Here is a 15,512-nt window from a genome sequence, read left to right on the forward strand (position 1 = left end):
ACAGGCAGGGCCGCTGCTAAAGTGTTGGCCGCCCGTGTGCAACTTAATATTTGCCGCCCCCTTCCAACGTTTTAGTCGTTTCAACGTAGGTAATAGTATTTAAAGAAATATGCAGGACACCATAACGCGTATATGAATAATAATTGCTCTGATCTCGACGTTACTATATTTAAATATATAGGCCTGGTTCCCGCGTACCAAAAAAAGTTAATTAATAGCAAGCTGAAAAATTGTTAATAGCTTAACGGTGTCTATTCGGACAATCTTTGATGTATGGGAACACTGGAACAGTGGAAGTTTTAATTGTGGAACAGGTTAAAAATTTGGAACGTCAGACTACGAAAACGTTCCATGTATTTCGTCGGACATAACTCCCAATTGATTTGTTACCATTTCATTAAACTCTCATGCAGAAATCAGACTGGTGTTTATCACCAACTGGGCATTTTAATGAGTGGAACACGAATAACATGTCAAATGACAGGAATCATGTTGGTTAGTAATATCAGTCTGATTTTTGCGTGAGAGTTTAATGAAAGGGTAACAAATCAATTGGATGCTCTGTTCGACAAAATACATGGAACGTTTTCGTAATCTGACGTTCCGAATTTTTAAACTGTTCCACAATTAAAACTTCCCCTGTTCTAGTGTTCCGGTACATCAAAGTTTGCCCGACTAGACACCGTTAAGCTATTAACAAGTTTTCAGCTTTCTATTAATCAACTTTTTATGGTACGCGGGACCCAGGCCTATTTGAAATACAGTAGTGTGCAAAAGAAAAGCGTGTCTAAAATCATCAAATTCTCAACTTAGACTGAACTATAACACTATCCATAACAATACATAAGCATAAAGGAACAATATCATAACAGCAACCGTCGAGTAATAAAAAAGATTTTTTAAAACCATTTGGTAATAAAAAAGACTTTTTATTACTCAATGAGAGCAACTTAACAAGCACTTATCTAAATTCTCGGAAAGTATCCTATTGTCGTATCGTACTCTCTTAACAAATCATAAATGTTCAGAATTTGAAAAAATCGCATATGGGCCACGTAGATAAATATATCTTTTGGTAAATATCTTTTGATAAAGTCCGAAATCCGCCAGCCACTTTGAACTAAAAAGCATTCCCGGAACTACTTTATAACTACAGCTGCAAAAGGGCAGTTTATATAATAAATAACATTTTCTGACATTTTTGTTTAGATTGTTTGGAATATTAGAGTTTATAGAAATATCTGAATCATTACTATTTAATTTTTGAATTTATTTTCGTCTTAAAAAAAGTATTATCATCAGTGGCCTGCTTTTGGCCGCCCCTATAATCGGCCGCCCGTGTGCGATGAACACTTTGCACACATGGTAGCGGCGGCCCTGACTACAGGACACGGTAAGAAGTGAGGAAATCAGACGCATATGCGGGGTAGACAATATAAGTAACTGGGTAAAGAACAGAAAAGAAGGGTGAAATCAACACATAATCAAGGATGGTAAAAACAGTCAGCGACAAGTCACCGTTAGACAAAAGAAGTATAGGACGCGCAAGGAAAAGATTGAACGACAATTCAGAGGAAGAATAAAAGGCACCGTTGAAAAACAAAACAGGCAGTACTGCCTAAATAAAAGAAGAAGAAGAAGAATGTAGAAATATAACAATTTTAAAATAAACTAATTTAATTATAAAGTAACATATATTATTACAGTAAGAATATTTGCGTTAATTCACATTATGCGTTAATTAACGCATTATTTGCCATATCTGTAATGCAAATAATGCGTTAATTCCGACTGTAAAACTGTTTTGGGTTAAGGAATTTAAGTATCTTTTTACTACTTAATAATCTATGGGAAACATTAATAAACACTTTTGTCTTTAGGTATATTGGAACTTATCAATTTTTTAAACCGATGGTGCAAATTAATGACCCCGAACTTATAAAAGATGTTACCGTCAAAAATTTTGATCACTTCATGGATCATACTAATCAAGTATCTGAAAACTCCGACCCACTTTGGACAAAAAATTTGGTGGCGCTTAGAGGTAGGTAAAACAGTGCTTTTATTTTATATTTCAAATTTTTCAATGATTATTTCTAGTACAGTGGAACGCCGATAAGTCGGCCTCCGATAACCCGGAAGTCCGGTTAACCCGGACCGATTTTCATTAGACAAAACAAACATTTTTTTCACTTTGACTGAGTTTTTTACCAAGAAATAAACAATACTGTGTACAACTGTACGTAATTTAGATGTATTGTGCATATTATGTATTTCTTGTTTTTATAATCATAATGTGTATTTATTTATTATTTCTATGTATTTTATTAATTTTTACCATACTCTCCGACTAACCCGGATTTTCGATAACCCGGATCGGCCGCGGTCCCGATTAATCCGACTTATCGAGGTTCCACTGTACCTTCGTTTTACTTCAATACCCTTTCCGATTATCGAACGTTGACGATCATATTCATATTGGCAATAATAACTTATGATTTAGGCTCTTGCCCTGTATTATGAGGTGTAGGTTACACGTTACACCCTGTGGATGTCCTATTACATGCTCGTAATCTTGTAACTTTTGATTTTTTATTGTTTTTGTTATTTCTGTGGTCATTTTCTTTCGTAAAACTATTTAATTTTTTATTCGATCAACCCAACTGATCCGAGATATTCGTCGAGAGATCCACATCTCAAAGGCCTTCAATTTTTTCATTGGCGTCTCTGTAACGTTCCAGCTCTCTATCCCATACAGCAATGTGGAAAATATGTAACAGCGTATTAATCTGAATTTAAGGTTAAATGTAAATATCGTTTTTAGAATTTAGTTCTCGTTAACGTTGGCGCCCAAATAGAGAATATTTCGGACTCTTTTTAATTTTATTCAATATACTCTTATGTTCATTGGTTATAACTTTTTTTGTTGACAACCTAGCTGACAACATGCTGACAGGTTTTAGCCCATATTCATAACATGGTTTGGGTCACTTTGGACCCACACCATGGAATTTTGTTTTAACGTAATTTTTGACTGCATCCCCAATTTCGGGGACTTTCGTTTCATCTGTTTGATACTTAGTTTAACACAGGCCTTGGATGGTTAGTCACCTTCACACAAGGAATTCAAAACAAGTACAAACATATAAGTTTCGGAAACTGCTATCTTGTTGCATGTCTAATTTAAGTATTATCAAAGAATATATACTCCCCACAGGCATTGTCAGGCCACATGCATCGACTCAGTTGGTGCACAAAATCCTATGCTGAAACGTTACTGGACAGTACCCTTCTAAAAGGTCTATATTCTTTGCTATTATGATCAGATACATGGGATTAAGCTACAATTATTGGTGTAGGTAATGAAAATTACTACTACTACTACTACCACTATCGGTTTACAGCGTTCTCCGACGCCTTCCGACTCCTAACCGCCATTCTTCTCTGTTTAACCATAGACCTGGAGGGATTTCTCTTTCCTCTAGTTCTTTTTCAATTCCCTCCCTCCAGCTTCTTCTCGGCCCTCCTCTTTTTCTTCTCCCTTGTGGTGTCCATGCCAAAATCTGTTTAGGGATCCTGTCACCTGGCATTCTCTGTACATGGCCGTACCATACCAGTTGTTTTGTTTTTATGTCATCAATTATTGTATGTGTTACTCCCATCATTTCTCGTATTCTCTCGTTCGGTATCCGATCTCTTCTTGATTTGCCTGCTGCTCTTCTCCAGAAGTCCATTTCTGTTACTAGTAACATTTTCTGCGCTCTTTGTTTCAGTGGCCAAACTTCACTGCCATATGTGATTATACTTTTAAGTATGCTATTGTATATGAGCTGTTTGTTCGCTTTAGATATTGTCTGGTCCCACAGAATGCCGTTCATCATGGGTATGGCTTTTCTACCCTGTATGTTTCTGTCTTTTATAGCAGCATCGAGTGTTCCATCTTGAGTTTCATGCCCGGGTACTTGTATTCACCGCAGTGTTTAATTTCTACCCCATCGTCTAATGTAATGGACTGCTTTTTTCCTCCAATACACATGGCTTCAGTTTTCTTAATGTTGACTTCGAGACCCCATTTGTTATATTCTTCTATTAGCTTCCGCGTCATGTAACTTAAGTCGTCATGATCTTGAGCAATCAGAATTTGGTCATCAGCGAAACATAAAGTGTGTAGTGTTGTGTCGTCATTGACAGGGATTCTCATGCCATTACATTTTCTTTTCCACAGCTTGAGTGCTTGTTCCAGATAAATTTTAAAAAGGGTAGGCGAAATACAACAGACCTGTTTCAATCCTTTCGTGACCTTAAACCCCTCAGACATCCTTGATCCAGTTTTAATTTTTGCAGTCGTTCCATTATACAGACTTTGGACTGCTTTGATAAGACCATTTTTAATGTTGGTTTGATGTAGGGTTGACCATAGTTTGCTGAGGGGTACACTGTCATATGCTTTTTGTAAGTCTACGTATACCAGGTGAACTTCTTTATTGACGGCTGTTTTTTTCTCAATAACTTGCGTAATAGAGTACAGGTGGTCTACTGTGGACCGCCCAACTCTAAAGCCAGCTTGCTCCTCTGCTTCGTAATCTCTATAGTCATTTTCTATTTTGTTCTTAATAAGTTTCCCATACATCCTACTTATTGTGCTGTTTACCGCAATTCCTCTGTAATTTTCACATTGATCCTTGCTGCCCTTTTTGTGGATTGTTGACATGATAGATAATTTTCATTCTTTTGGTAATTCGGCACAATTTAAGCAATCTTGGAAGAGTTTTCTTAGCCGTTCTTGGAGTTTGTCTGTGCCGGCTTTCACTAATTCTGCAGGGATGTCACCAGGACCAGGGGATTTTCCATTTTTCAGGGATTTGATTATTTCTTTCATCGCTGATTTACTTATTTGTAATGGTGATGAATTTATATGTATACCTATCGTGTTTTCTTCTATGTTAACAAATTTTGGTCTTTGTTCTGTTAGTAATTTTTTGAAATATTCTTCCCATTTTTCCGTTGTTATTGGTGATATACCGTCTTTTTTCTTATTAGTTCTCATATTTTTAATTAATCTCCAACTTTCTGTGCTTCTTCTACCTCCTATGTAAGTGTTGATTTTTTGGCAGTTCTTTTCCCATGATTCGTTCTTTTTTTGAGTTATCTTCTTTCTTACTTTGGCTTGGGCATCTTTTTAAATTATTTTATCGTTGTCTGTTTTTGTTGATAGGAACGTTTGGTATTTCCGACGTTTATCTGTAATTTCCTTTTCTACTTCTTCATCCCACCAGTACGGTTTTATTCCTTTATGGTTTTCGTCACATTTCCAAAGTGTTTCTTCTGCTGCCAAATGAATGGACTTTTTGATGTGTTCGTAGTTTTCTTCGGTATTTTTAAAACTACCACTTTCTAATTTTTCGTCTAAACGTTTTTTATACAATAGCTTTACACTCTCTTGGTTTAGACTGTATATATTGTACCGTACTTGTTTTATTAACTGATTTGACTCGATGTGCTCTTTTTCTTTTTCATATCTGTTTGGGAGTACCGCTTTAACTTTTAGCAGATGATGATCGGTGCCACATGATGGCCTTCTGGCTGCTCGCACATCTTGTATTTTAATTGTAGTTCTCTGTCTTACAACGCTATAATCTATTATAGATTTCAGATTTCTGGTCTGCTGTATCCAGGTCTACTTATGTATATCACGGTGTGGATAAAATCCATTTAATATTTTTAAGTTATTTTGTGTGCATGTTGATATTAATCTGGTTCCATTATCGTTTCTGCTATTTTCACCGTGTGCTCCTACCACTTTGTTGTTAAATTCCCGTCCAACTCTGCTATTGAAGTCTCCTAGAAGTATGATCTCTCTAGATGTTCCTACTTTTATAATTTCATCGTTCGGTTGTTCAAAGAATTCATCTTTATTGTTGATCAATGCGTCCTCATTAATGCCATATACTCCTAGTATGGCTATTCTGCTTCCTTTTATCGTGATGTTCATTTTTATAAACCTCTGATTAATTGCTTCCCATGCAATGAAAATTACCATGTAATTTAATGGTGTGTACATTACATGATGTGTAATGAGAATCATCACAAGGACAAAAAGACTGATGGAAACGTGTGAAATGAAAATAGTCCGAAATACCACAGGAAAATCATTATGGGACAGACAACGTAGCACAGACCTCAGGCAAAGCTGTAATATGTATAGAAAACATAAATGACTGGACACTGAACAGAAAAAAATAATGAAAAAGAAAAGAAGAATGTGTACCATATCGTAGACCCGCGTTTCTCGTGGAACAAAAGCCAGAGCTGAAAAAATATTTATCGATTTCTGTCTGAATGACTAGATTTTATCATTATGCATCTCTGCAAGATCACTGATAACACTGAATATTTGAATATATTAGTTCCATGCTATATATATTACTAGTAAAACAAAATGCTCTTACAATATGATAACGATACCTATTAATTTCAGTCAGCATGATCAAGTTTCTTCTTCTTCATCTTCTTCCTTCTTGTATGTAGGCCTTAAAGCCTGTTTCTTCTTCAATATTAGCCTCCTAAATTGTTTAAGTTATCGCACCATCTTTTTCTTGGTCTGCCAATATTTCTTCGTTTATTTGGTGAGTTATCGCGTGCTATTCGCACTATCCTATCCTCTGCCATTCTACTAATGTGTTCGTTCCACTCCTGTTTCTGTTTTGTCACCCATCCATTTTAGTACTCTACATCTACATTGCATGATCTTATGTTTTCGCTTCTCTCCCTATCTAACAAACTTTTCCCTGATATTCGTTGGAGTATTTATGATCAAGGAGATTTATCCATTTTTGATCATATATTATTTATGATCGGAGTAATTATGATCAAGTTTCGATATTGAATTTTACCGCAAATCGAACAAAACGCTCCTTCACACATTAAGATTTTGAAACGTGCGAGGATTAGAACGCACGATGACATTCAAATGGTGGCTCAAGCAATCATATTAGTAAAGAGTAATAAGGATTTTCTCGGGATACTCAAAGATCCAGGTAGCTGACTACTTTTTTAGTTATTGTAGACCGATAGGAAGAAAACCTACCTGTTTCCTGCCTAGAGTTCGCGTCCGATTTTTAATCATTAACAATTTAGTGCAAAAATCGCGATTTTTTTTTCGACTTTTTGCACTCCATTCAAAAGCTAAATACACACACCGTCAAAATTAGCCGAACACGTTAAAAATGGGACATGTTTGATGTCTCGTTTTTCATAAACCAGTGGTCCGATTTGAGTGATTCTTTTAGTATGTTATAGCCTTATTATATAAGAATATCGGTGTAATAATATTGTTGCTAGACAGGTAAATGTCATTTTATACCGGATGTAACAAGCATACTGTGTTTTTTTCTTAAAGTTTCGAACACCCTGTGGAATATTCCAGCATATATAAAATATTAAAATTAAAACTCGATTGTAGAATTATGCTTTCTTAACATTTTCTTTTTTGATTCATTTGCTTATGTTGGAAAATAAAAAAGTTATGTGCTTTAACAACTAACCATGTTTTTTATCAATAAATCCTCATAGTAGGGGAGAAAAGTATGCTAAATTTGCAATTACTCGAGCGTTCTTGAGACCTGGAGTGGATTGTGAAGAGTGGGTGCTACAGCCAAAAAAAGTTAAGTTAAGTTTTCCATAAAGTGTGGGACTCTCCATTTTTCAATTTAATTTTCCATTTTCACCAATCGTTTTTCCGATTATAGCGCCATTTATCCATAATAGGAAAAAATGTTGCGAATAAAAGTTGCTTATTTTTACGTCAAGGATCCAAATCTGCAATAAAAATTGGGGGCTCCTATTTATAATTTTAATGTAACCCCCCACCCCACCTCCGTGGGGGTCGTGTTTGGTGCCATTCGGTAGTTTTTTGAAAAATATTGAATAGGTGTATTTTGCAGTTTTACGATCTGATGTTCATTTCGCAAAATATCGCAGGGTTCGTATTTATAATTTTTAATTTACCCCCCACCCCTTTTCGTGGGGTGTCACGAGCCCCCACGGAGGTGGGGTGGAGCATTTAATTTAAAATCTTAAATAGGAGCCCTCAATTTTTATTGCAGATCTGGATTCTTTACGTAAAATTAAGCAACTTTTATTCGACCTATTTTTTCGAATTATGGATAGATAGCGCTATAATCGGAGAAAAATGATTGTTTCAAATGGAAAATTAAATTAAAAAATGAAAAGTCCCCCACTTTATGGAAAACTTAACTTAACCTTTTTCTGATTTTAGCACATACTCTTCACAATCCAATAGGTTCCCATAACGCTCGAGTAACTGCAAATTTAGTATACTTTCCTCCCCTACTATGAGGATTTATTGATGAAAAACATGGATAGTTGTTAACGCACATAACTTTTTTATTATCTCACATAAGTAAATGAATCGAAAAGGAAAATGTTAAGCAAGCCTAAGTCTACAATCGAGTATTAATTCTAATATTTTACATATGCTAGAATATTCCACAGGGTGTTCCAAACTTTAAGAAAAAAACACAGTATGATTGGTACACCCGGTATAAAATGGTATTTACCTGTCTAGCAACAATATTGTTATAACGATATTCTTAAATAATAAGGCTATAACTAAAAGAATCACTAAAATCGGACCACTGGTTTATGAAATACGAGACATCAAACATGTCCCATTTTTAACGTGTTCGGCTAATTTTGCCGCTGTGTGTAGTTGACATAAAATTACAAAATTCAGTTTTTTAGAACATTGAAAAAACTTCAAAATGCCGATTTTTGAAAGTTAAAAAGTTAATTTGTTGCTACGCCAACTGCAAAATAAGTGAAAATCGTTAATTGTTAATAACTTTTACTAAAACTACCTTAGAACTTTAGTGTTTCACTTAAAGTTGGGTATTATCGTACGTAACAAACCTTCAACAGGGAACCATCCATTAATTAGTGTAAGAGTTATTCTATTTATTTATCGCAGAGACCTTTATTTTTTTAGTAAAAAATTTTTCCAATAATTTATTTTTTCTGACTCATTTATATCGGCAATTCAGACATGTATTATACATTTTAAAGTAGAAGAATTTTAAAATGATATTGCCAATATTGATGAGTTGCGTTCCTGGGACGACTTTACTAAAAGATAGTTCATTTGATTACATGAAATCAACCCAACTCAAGAATATCCGCCACAAAAAATCATTCCATGTGATCTGTCTTTAAAAAGACAACCAAATGCAACGGTGGCAGTAAAATTCTCGCGTTAGAAACTCCATAGTAAATTATCTATTAGTATTACCTTTATTTTGCAATAAGATAAGACAGAAAATAATGAAGATAGGACAATTCTGAGTATGCCAAATGAAAGAAGAAGAGTGATAGTATCAAAATGTATTAAAAAAGATAAAAAAATAATTAATATAGTCAAAAATCCTAAAGCCAAATTTTTGAAATTTTGTAGTTTATAAACATTTAGAATACCTACCTAACTTTAAAAATGTTGTCCGTAGAAACAATCTTTTTATATTATTCGAAAAGATAGTATTTTAACACGAATTTTCAAATAAAAAAATTTAGTCTGGGTTCATTTGGGACAAAGTTAGCCATATGCTTTTTTAATTCACAGCTAATTTGTTTATAATAATTAAGGAATCTCATTATTGCCATTTTAAAGAATGGGATTTGTGTTTTTTTTTAATTTGCACAAACATTCTACTATCACAGCATCCTCTAAGATTTTTCAAAAATGTAGTTCAAACGATTACTAGGGGGAACCTGCAAATCCACCGAATTAAAATGCCGAAAAGCAATTTCAAATGAATATAATTTTCGGTATCTCCGGATCAACTCAATGTATTCTGATCTTTATTTTTTTAATTTGTATGTAATTTTTACGTACATTACAAAGATGTAATTTGTTTATAAATTTATTAATTAATAAACAGTCTAATTTGTTTAAACAATTCTTGAAAAAATATTTTTTTTACAAAAATCTATTTTTTTAATCATAGTATCATTAATGATCAATGAAAAAGTTAAAGTACACTTTAATAAATAAATGATTATTATTAGATAATTATTTATGGAAGATAATTTATTTATTAAAGTATACCTTAACTTTTTCTATGATTAATAACGATAGTATGATTAAAATCATGGATTTTTGGAAAAAAATTATTTTTTCAAAAATTGTTTAAACAAATTAGACTGTTTATTAATTCATGAATGTCTAGACAAATTGCATATTTGTAATGTACAGAAAATTACATACAAATTAAAAAAGAACGATCAAAATCTATTCAGTAGATCCCTAGATATAGAAAATGATAGTAGTTTTAAGTTGCCTTTTTTAGTTTTTGAACTCGTGCATTTGTCGGCTCCCAGCTCCCCCTTCACTTACCACGACTGATCACCAATTGAACTACATTTTTAAAAATTCGTGTAAAATACCACTAATGTGAAAATTTTCTAATATGTAAAATGATTTTTTCTACTGGCAACATTTTAAAGTTGTTCTAAAGTTTATAAACTACAAAATTTCACAAATTTGGCATTAGAATTTTTGACTATATTAGATCATGTTTTTATCTTTTTTTAGTACATTTTGATAGCATCAGTTTTCTACTTTCATTTGGCATACGCAGAATTGTCCTATCTTCATTATTTTCTGTCTTATGTTATTGCAAAATAAAGGTCTCTAGGAAAAACAATTAGAATAACTCTTAAACTAATTAATGGATCGGTCTCAAATTTTGAGGGTCTGTTAAGTACCCCAATACCCAACTTTGGGTGAAACATTAAAGTTCTAAGGTAGTTTTAGTAAAAGTTATTAACAAATAACGATTTTCATTTATTTTGCAGTTTGCCTAGCAACAAATTAACTTTTTAATTTTCAAAAATCGGCATTTTGAAGGTTTTTTAATGTTCTAAAAAACTAAACTTTGTAATTTTATATCAACTATTTAGATTTTGAATGGAGTGCAAAAAATCGAAAAGATCGCGATTTTTGCACCAAATTATTAATAATTAAAAAACGGACGCGACTTCTAGGCAGGAAACAGATAGGTTTTCTTCCTATAAGCCTACAATAACTAAAAAAAGTAGTCAGCTACCTGGATCTTTGAGTGCCCCGAACATGGTCTATTTCCAGCTTATTACCCTGGAGTATATGGAACCTTTCTCATTACACGGACGTGCGGCGGTTGGAACGTTCGGTGTAATGTGAAAGTTACCATGGGATCGCTTGAGCCACAATTGGAATGTCACCATTCAAATTCTTAGTGTGTGAAAGGAGCGTTCATTTTAGAATATTCCATATTTTGTAAACGTTTTGGTTTCAGGTCAACAATGGCGCGACATGAGGTCTGTCCTCAGTCCTTCCTTTACGAGTAGTAAGATGAAAGTTATGTTTACGCTGATGACAGAATGTGCCCAAAACTTTTCAAAGCACTTCCAGAACAAGAACCAGGATATTGTGGAACTCGAATTGAAAGATACTTTTACAAGATTTACAAACGACGTAATAGCTACAACTGCGTTTGGTATAAAAGTCGATTCTTTAGAGAATCCTGAAAATGAATTTTACTTGATGGGAAAGGAAGTCACGAATTTCACTAGCACTTCAAGGATGCTGAAGATGTTACTTGCTCAAGTTTTTCCAAGAGTGGCAAACGTATGTCAAGTTTTTGTTTTCAACATATTAATACAAAACTTATAAAATACCTACCTTGAGTTACAGACATATTTCTGGAATTTATTTAATTCAAAGAAACCATTCTTAAACTTACTTGTAATATAGTTATTTTTAAAATGAGTGAAAAATAATTTCGACCACGAATCCAGTAATCTGTTAACCGAGGTACAGTAGTATCAAGCGGCGCCGCTAGGAGAACACTCCAATAATGCGTCGCAGATTACTTTAATGAAACGTGGTCATTTTGTACTCTAAAACCGAGTAACGTATGACAAAAAAGAAAATAATCGTTTTTGTTTTGATTTAATTCGAGTCTCTTGCCATCTTCTGACACCTGATGTTTCGGAATCTATTCCTGTCAAAGAGGCTTTACAATAAGACTGAATTAAACCATAACGAAACGAAGAAGAACTGCAGATATATTTGCAGCGGAGTGTAGTTAGACTGTCCTCTAACGGGGAATGATGAAATGAGTGAAAAATAATTTCGACCACGAGTCCAGTAATCTGTTAACCGACGTACAGTAGTACCAAGCGGCGCCGCTAGGAGAACACTCCAGTAATGCGTCGCAGATTACTTTAATGAAACGTGGTCATTTTGTACTCTAAAACCGAGTAAGGGATGACAAAAAAGAAAATAATCGTTTTCGTTTTGATTCAATTCCAGTCTCTTGCCATCCTCTGACACCTGATGTTTCGGAAACTATTCCTTGTCAAAGAGGCTTTACAAGAAAACTAAATTGAACCATAACGAAACGAAAAAGAACTGCAGATATTAAAATATTTGTTATAGTTATTTTTATTAAAGTATATTATTTATTATTTATATATTATTTATTATTATAATATATTATTTATATTAAAGTATAGTTATTTTTATTAAACGGTGATGAGCGCGCTAATAACCGGCAAAATAACCCAAAGGATGGAAAACATATTAAGTTGTGAGATAAAAAGAGATGAAACTAGTAGAGGATAGAAACCTACAAATTTATATTATGTTAACATTTATTGTTTCCCACCTTTAGACGCATCGGACGAGTTTAGCCACTACCACTATGACAGAGACAGTTTTAATTGACATACTCCTCTGATAGGTCTAAAGGTGGAAAAAATCAATATAATGTAAATTTATCCGTCTCTATCGCTAAATTTTCCAACTTTAGTAGTTGCATCTCCTTTTATCTCACAACTTAATATGTTTTCTATCTTTAGCGTTATTTTGCCGGTTATTAGTCTGCTCATTACTGTATAAGGGGCAAAAATATCAGATTTTAGGGCGATATATCAAAGTTACGTCGAGACACATATCAGAGGGATGTAATCATGAGAGCGCTAAAATCTGCATTTTTTCCCCGTGTACAATACAATATATATTTTTTTTAAAACTTGCCAAAAACAACAGAAGTTTCAACAATTTTGCCGTAAAAAATAAATAAAAATTGACGTCCATGAGTGGGATAGACATAGATTTTACCGCATGTCATAAATGTGACGTTTCAGTAACTGCGCAAATGCAAAAACATGGGATTACCGATCAGCAACAATACAATATACACTTTGTCATTTGCAGACGACCAACTTGTACTAGCGCAAGACTACGATGATATAGAATATATGACAAGGAAATTAATAGAGGAGTACAAAAAAGGTGGTTTGGAAATAAACATAAAGAAGACCGAATATATGTGTATCGGTGGGACACAGCAGGACCTTACACTGGGGAATGGCGAAATTATTAAACATTGCGACGCATATAAATACCTTGGTATGACCATCACACAAGAAGGAAGCGTAGACCGGACGATAGAAGAAAGAAACAACCAGGGAAGAAAAGCAATTACCCTTCTCAATAGCATCCTCTGGGACCAGTCAATATCAAACAACAACAAACATAGAATATACAATACAATTGTTAAGAGTATAATCACTTACAGCAGTGAAGTATGGCAAATAAAAGAAAGATACAAGAGAAAACTTGAAGCAACAGAAATGGATTTCTGGAGGCGCTCAGCAGGAAAATCAAGATTAGAAAGGGTAACCAACAACAGAATTAGGGAAATAATGAATTTGAAACACACAATAGTAGATGACATTAGTACCAAACAGCTTAGATGGTATGGACACGTACAAAGAATGTCCGAAGAACGACTCCCGAAACAAATCCTAACGTGGACCCCTCATGGTAGACGAAAAAGAGGAAGACCCCGCCTGAGTTGGAGAGAAGGCATAAATCGAGAAATGAGAGAAAGAGAATTGGATGAAGACCTTTGGATGGACCGAAGTGAATGGCGACTAGGCATCGGAAGACGTAGGAGAACGTTTTAAAACCGATATATATATATATATATATATATATATTCAGTAACTGACTTGAGGTGGAAATTTATGAAATTTCATGTCAGTTATAGAAAAAAAAAATTGATATCAGCGGGATATAAATACATTAAAAATTTTTACCCCTTGTAGTCTAAGATTCGAATCTAGGCCGACCTTCATTCACCAGTCTGCTTACATTTTTTTTATTAAATTTTATACATAGACAAATACGACTTGCATGGGTTGCCTATCAAAATACGGTCATAGGTAAGAATTGGGTAGGGTTTTCATTAGGTTAACATTTCAAGCAAATTTGTTTGATTTTTTTTAAAGTATGGTAGAATTATCTTATTTTTAAATTGTTAGTACAATTCAAAGACTATTGAAAAAAAATTCAAGGACAAATATTAAAAAAAAAGGAAATGGTGTCAAATTTTTAAAGACACAAAAAAAATGAATTTTGTCAATCTACAAACCACCAAACGCTGACTTTGCTTTTGAGGAACCGAATAACTTTCAATCACAGCAAATCAAATTCGTACTGGGTGACTTCAACTGTCACAGTGTCGCGTGGGGTTACAACGAAACAGATTCCAATGGCGAAGAACTAGAAAAATGGGCTGAAAGCATGAACCTAAAACTTATTCACGATCCAAAGCAGCCTGCGTCGTTCAACAGCGGAAGATGGCGCAGAGGTTACAACCCAGACAATATATTTGTCAGCGATAGAATTGGAGACCAGGTGACAAAAATCGTTGGAAGCGCCCTCCCAAAGACACAGCACAGACCAATAATTTGTCTTTCCAACGCGGCAATCAGATACGAAATTGTTCCTTTCAAGAGAAGGTTCAACTTTACTAAAGCAAAATGGGAAAAATTCTCTGAAACATTGGATCAAGAAGTTTCCCAGCTTGAACCTAGCCCTGATTCATACGATAAATTTGTAGAAATCGTAAAGCAAGTATCACGGAAATTTATCCCTATAGGTTGTCGAACTGAGTACATAGCGGGGCTCAATGAAGAATCTAAACCCCTACTTAAAAGATAAGAACAGCTATATGAAGAAAACCCTTTCTCGGAAGCGACAATACAGGCTGGGGAGGAAATGTTACATGCGATATCCGCCAACAGAACGGAAAGGTGGTGCAAGCTGGTCACGAGTCTGGACATGAAACAAAACAGCAGACGTGCCTGGAAGCTGATTCGGAATCTTGGCAACGATCCCGCTGCTCCGGAAGTCAACATGACAGAAGTCACACCCGATCAGATAGCCCATCATCTTCTAATGAACGGTAAGACGACATCAAGAAAGAACAAGGTGAGAGCTCAACGGAATATCGACGAAGAAAGAGATGTTCTAGGTACCTCTTTTTGTCTAGAGGAGATGAGAGGCGCGATCCATCAAATGAAAGATAATAAAGCGGCTGGTCTGGACGACATGCGAACAGAGCAAATAAAGAACTTTGGACTAAAAACCGTAGAGTGGCTCGTAA

General features: G+C 34.5%; 1 protein-coding gene across 1 annotated transcript in view; it reads left to right on the top strand.

The window, feature by feature from the left end:
- Positions 1-15,512, top strand: part of LOC114333886 (cytochrome P450 9e2-like) — a 53,692-nt gene that overhangs the window by 24,974 nt on the left and 13,206 nt on the right. The window contains exons 3-4 of the mRNA XM_028283884.2: positions 1,881-2,044; positions 11,349-11,680. Coding sequence (XP_028139685.1) covers positions 1,881-2,044; positions 11,349-11,680 — 496 coding nt within the window. The remainder of the gene's footprint in view (positions 1-1,880; positions 2,045-11,348; positions 11,681-15,512) is intronic.

This window comes from Diabrotica virgifera, chromosome 1 (genome assembly GCF_917563875.1).
Source record: "Diabrotica virgifera virgifera chromosome 1, PGI_DIABVI_V3a".
NCBI classification, from domain to species: domain Eukaryota; kingdom Metazoa; phylum Arthropoda; class Insecta; order Coleoptera; family Chrysomelidae; genus Diabrotica; species Diabrotica virgifera.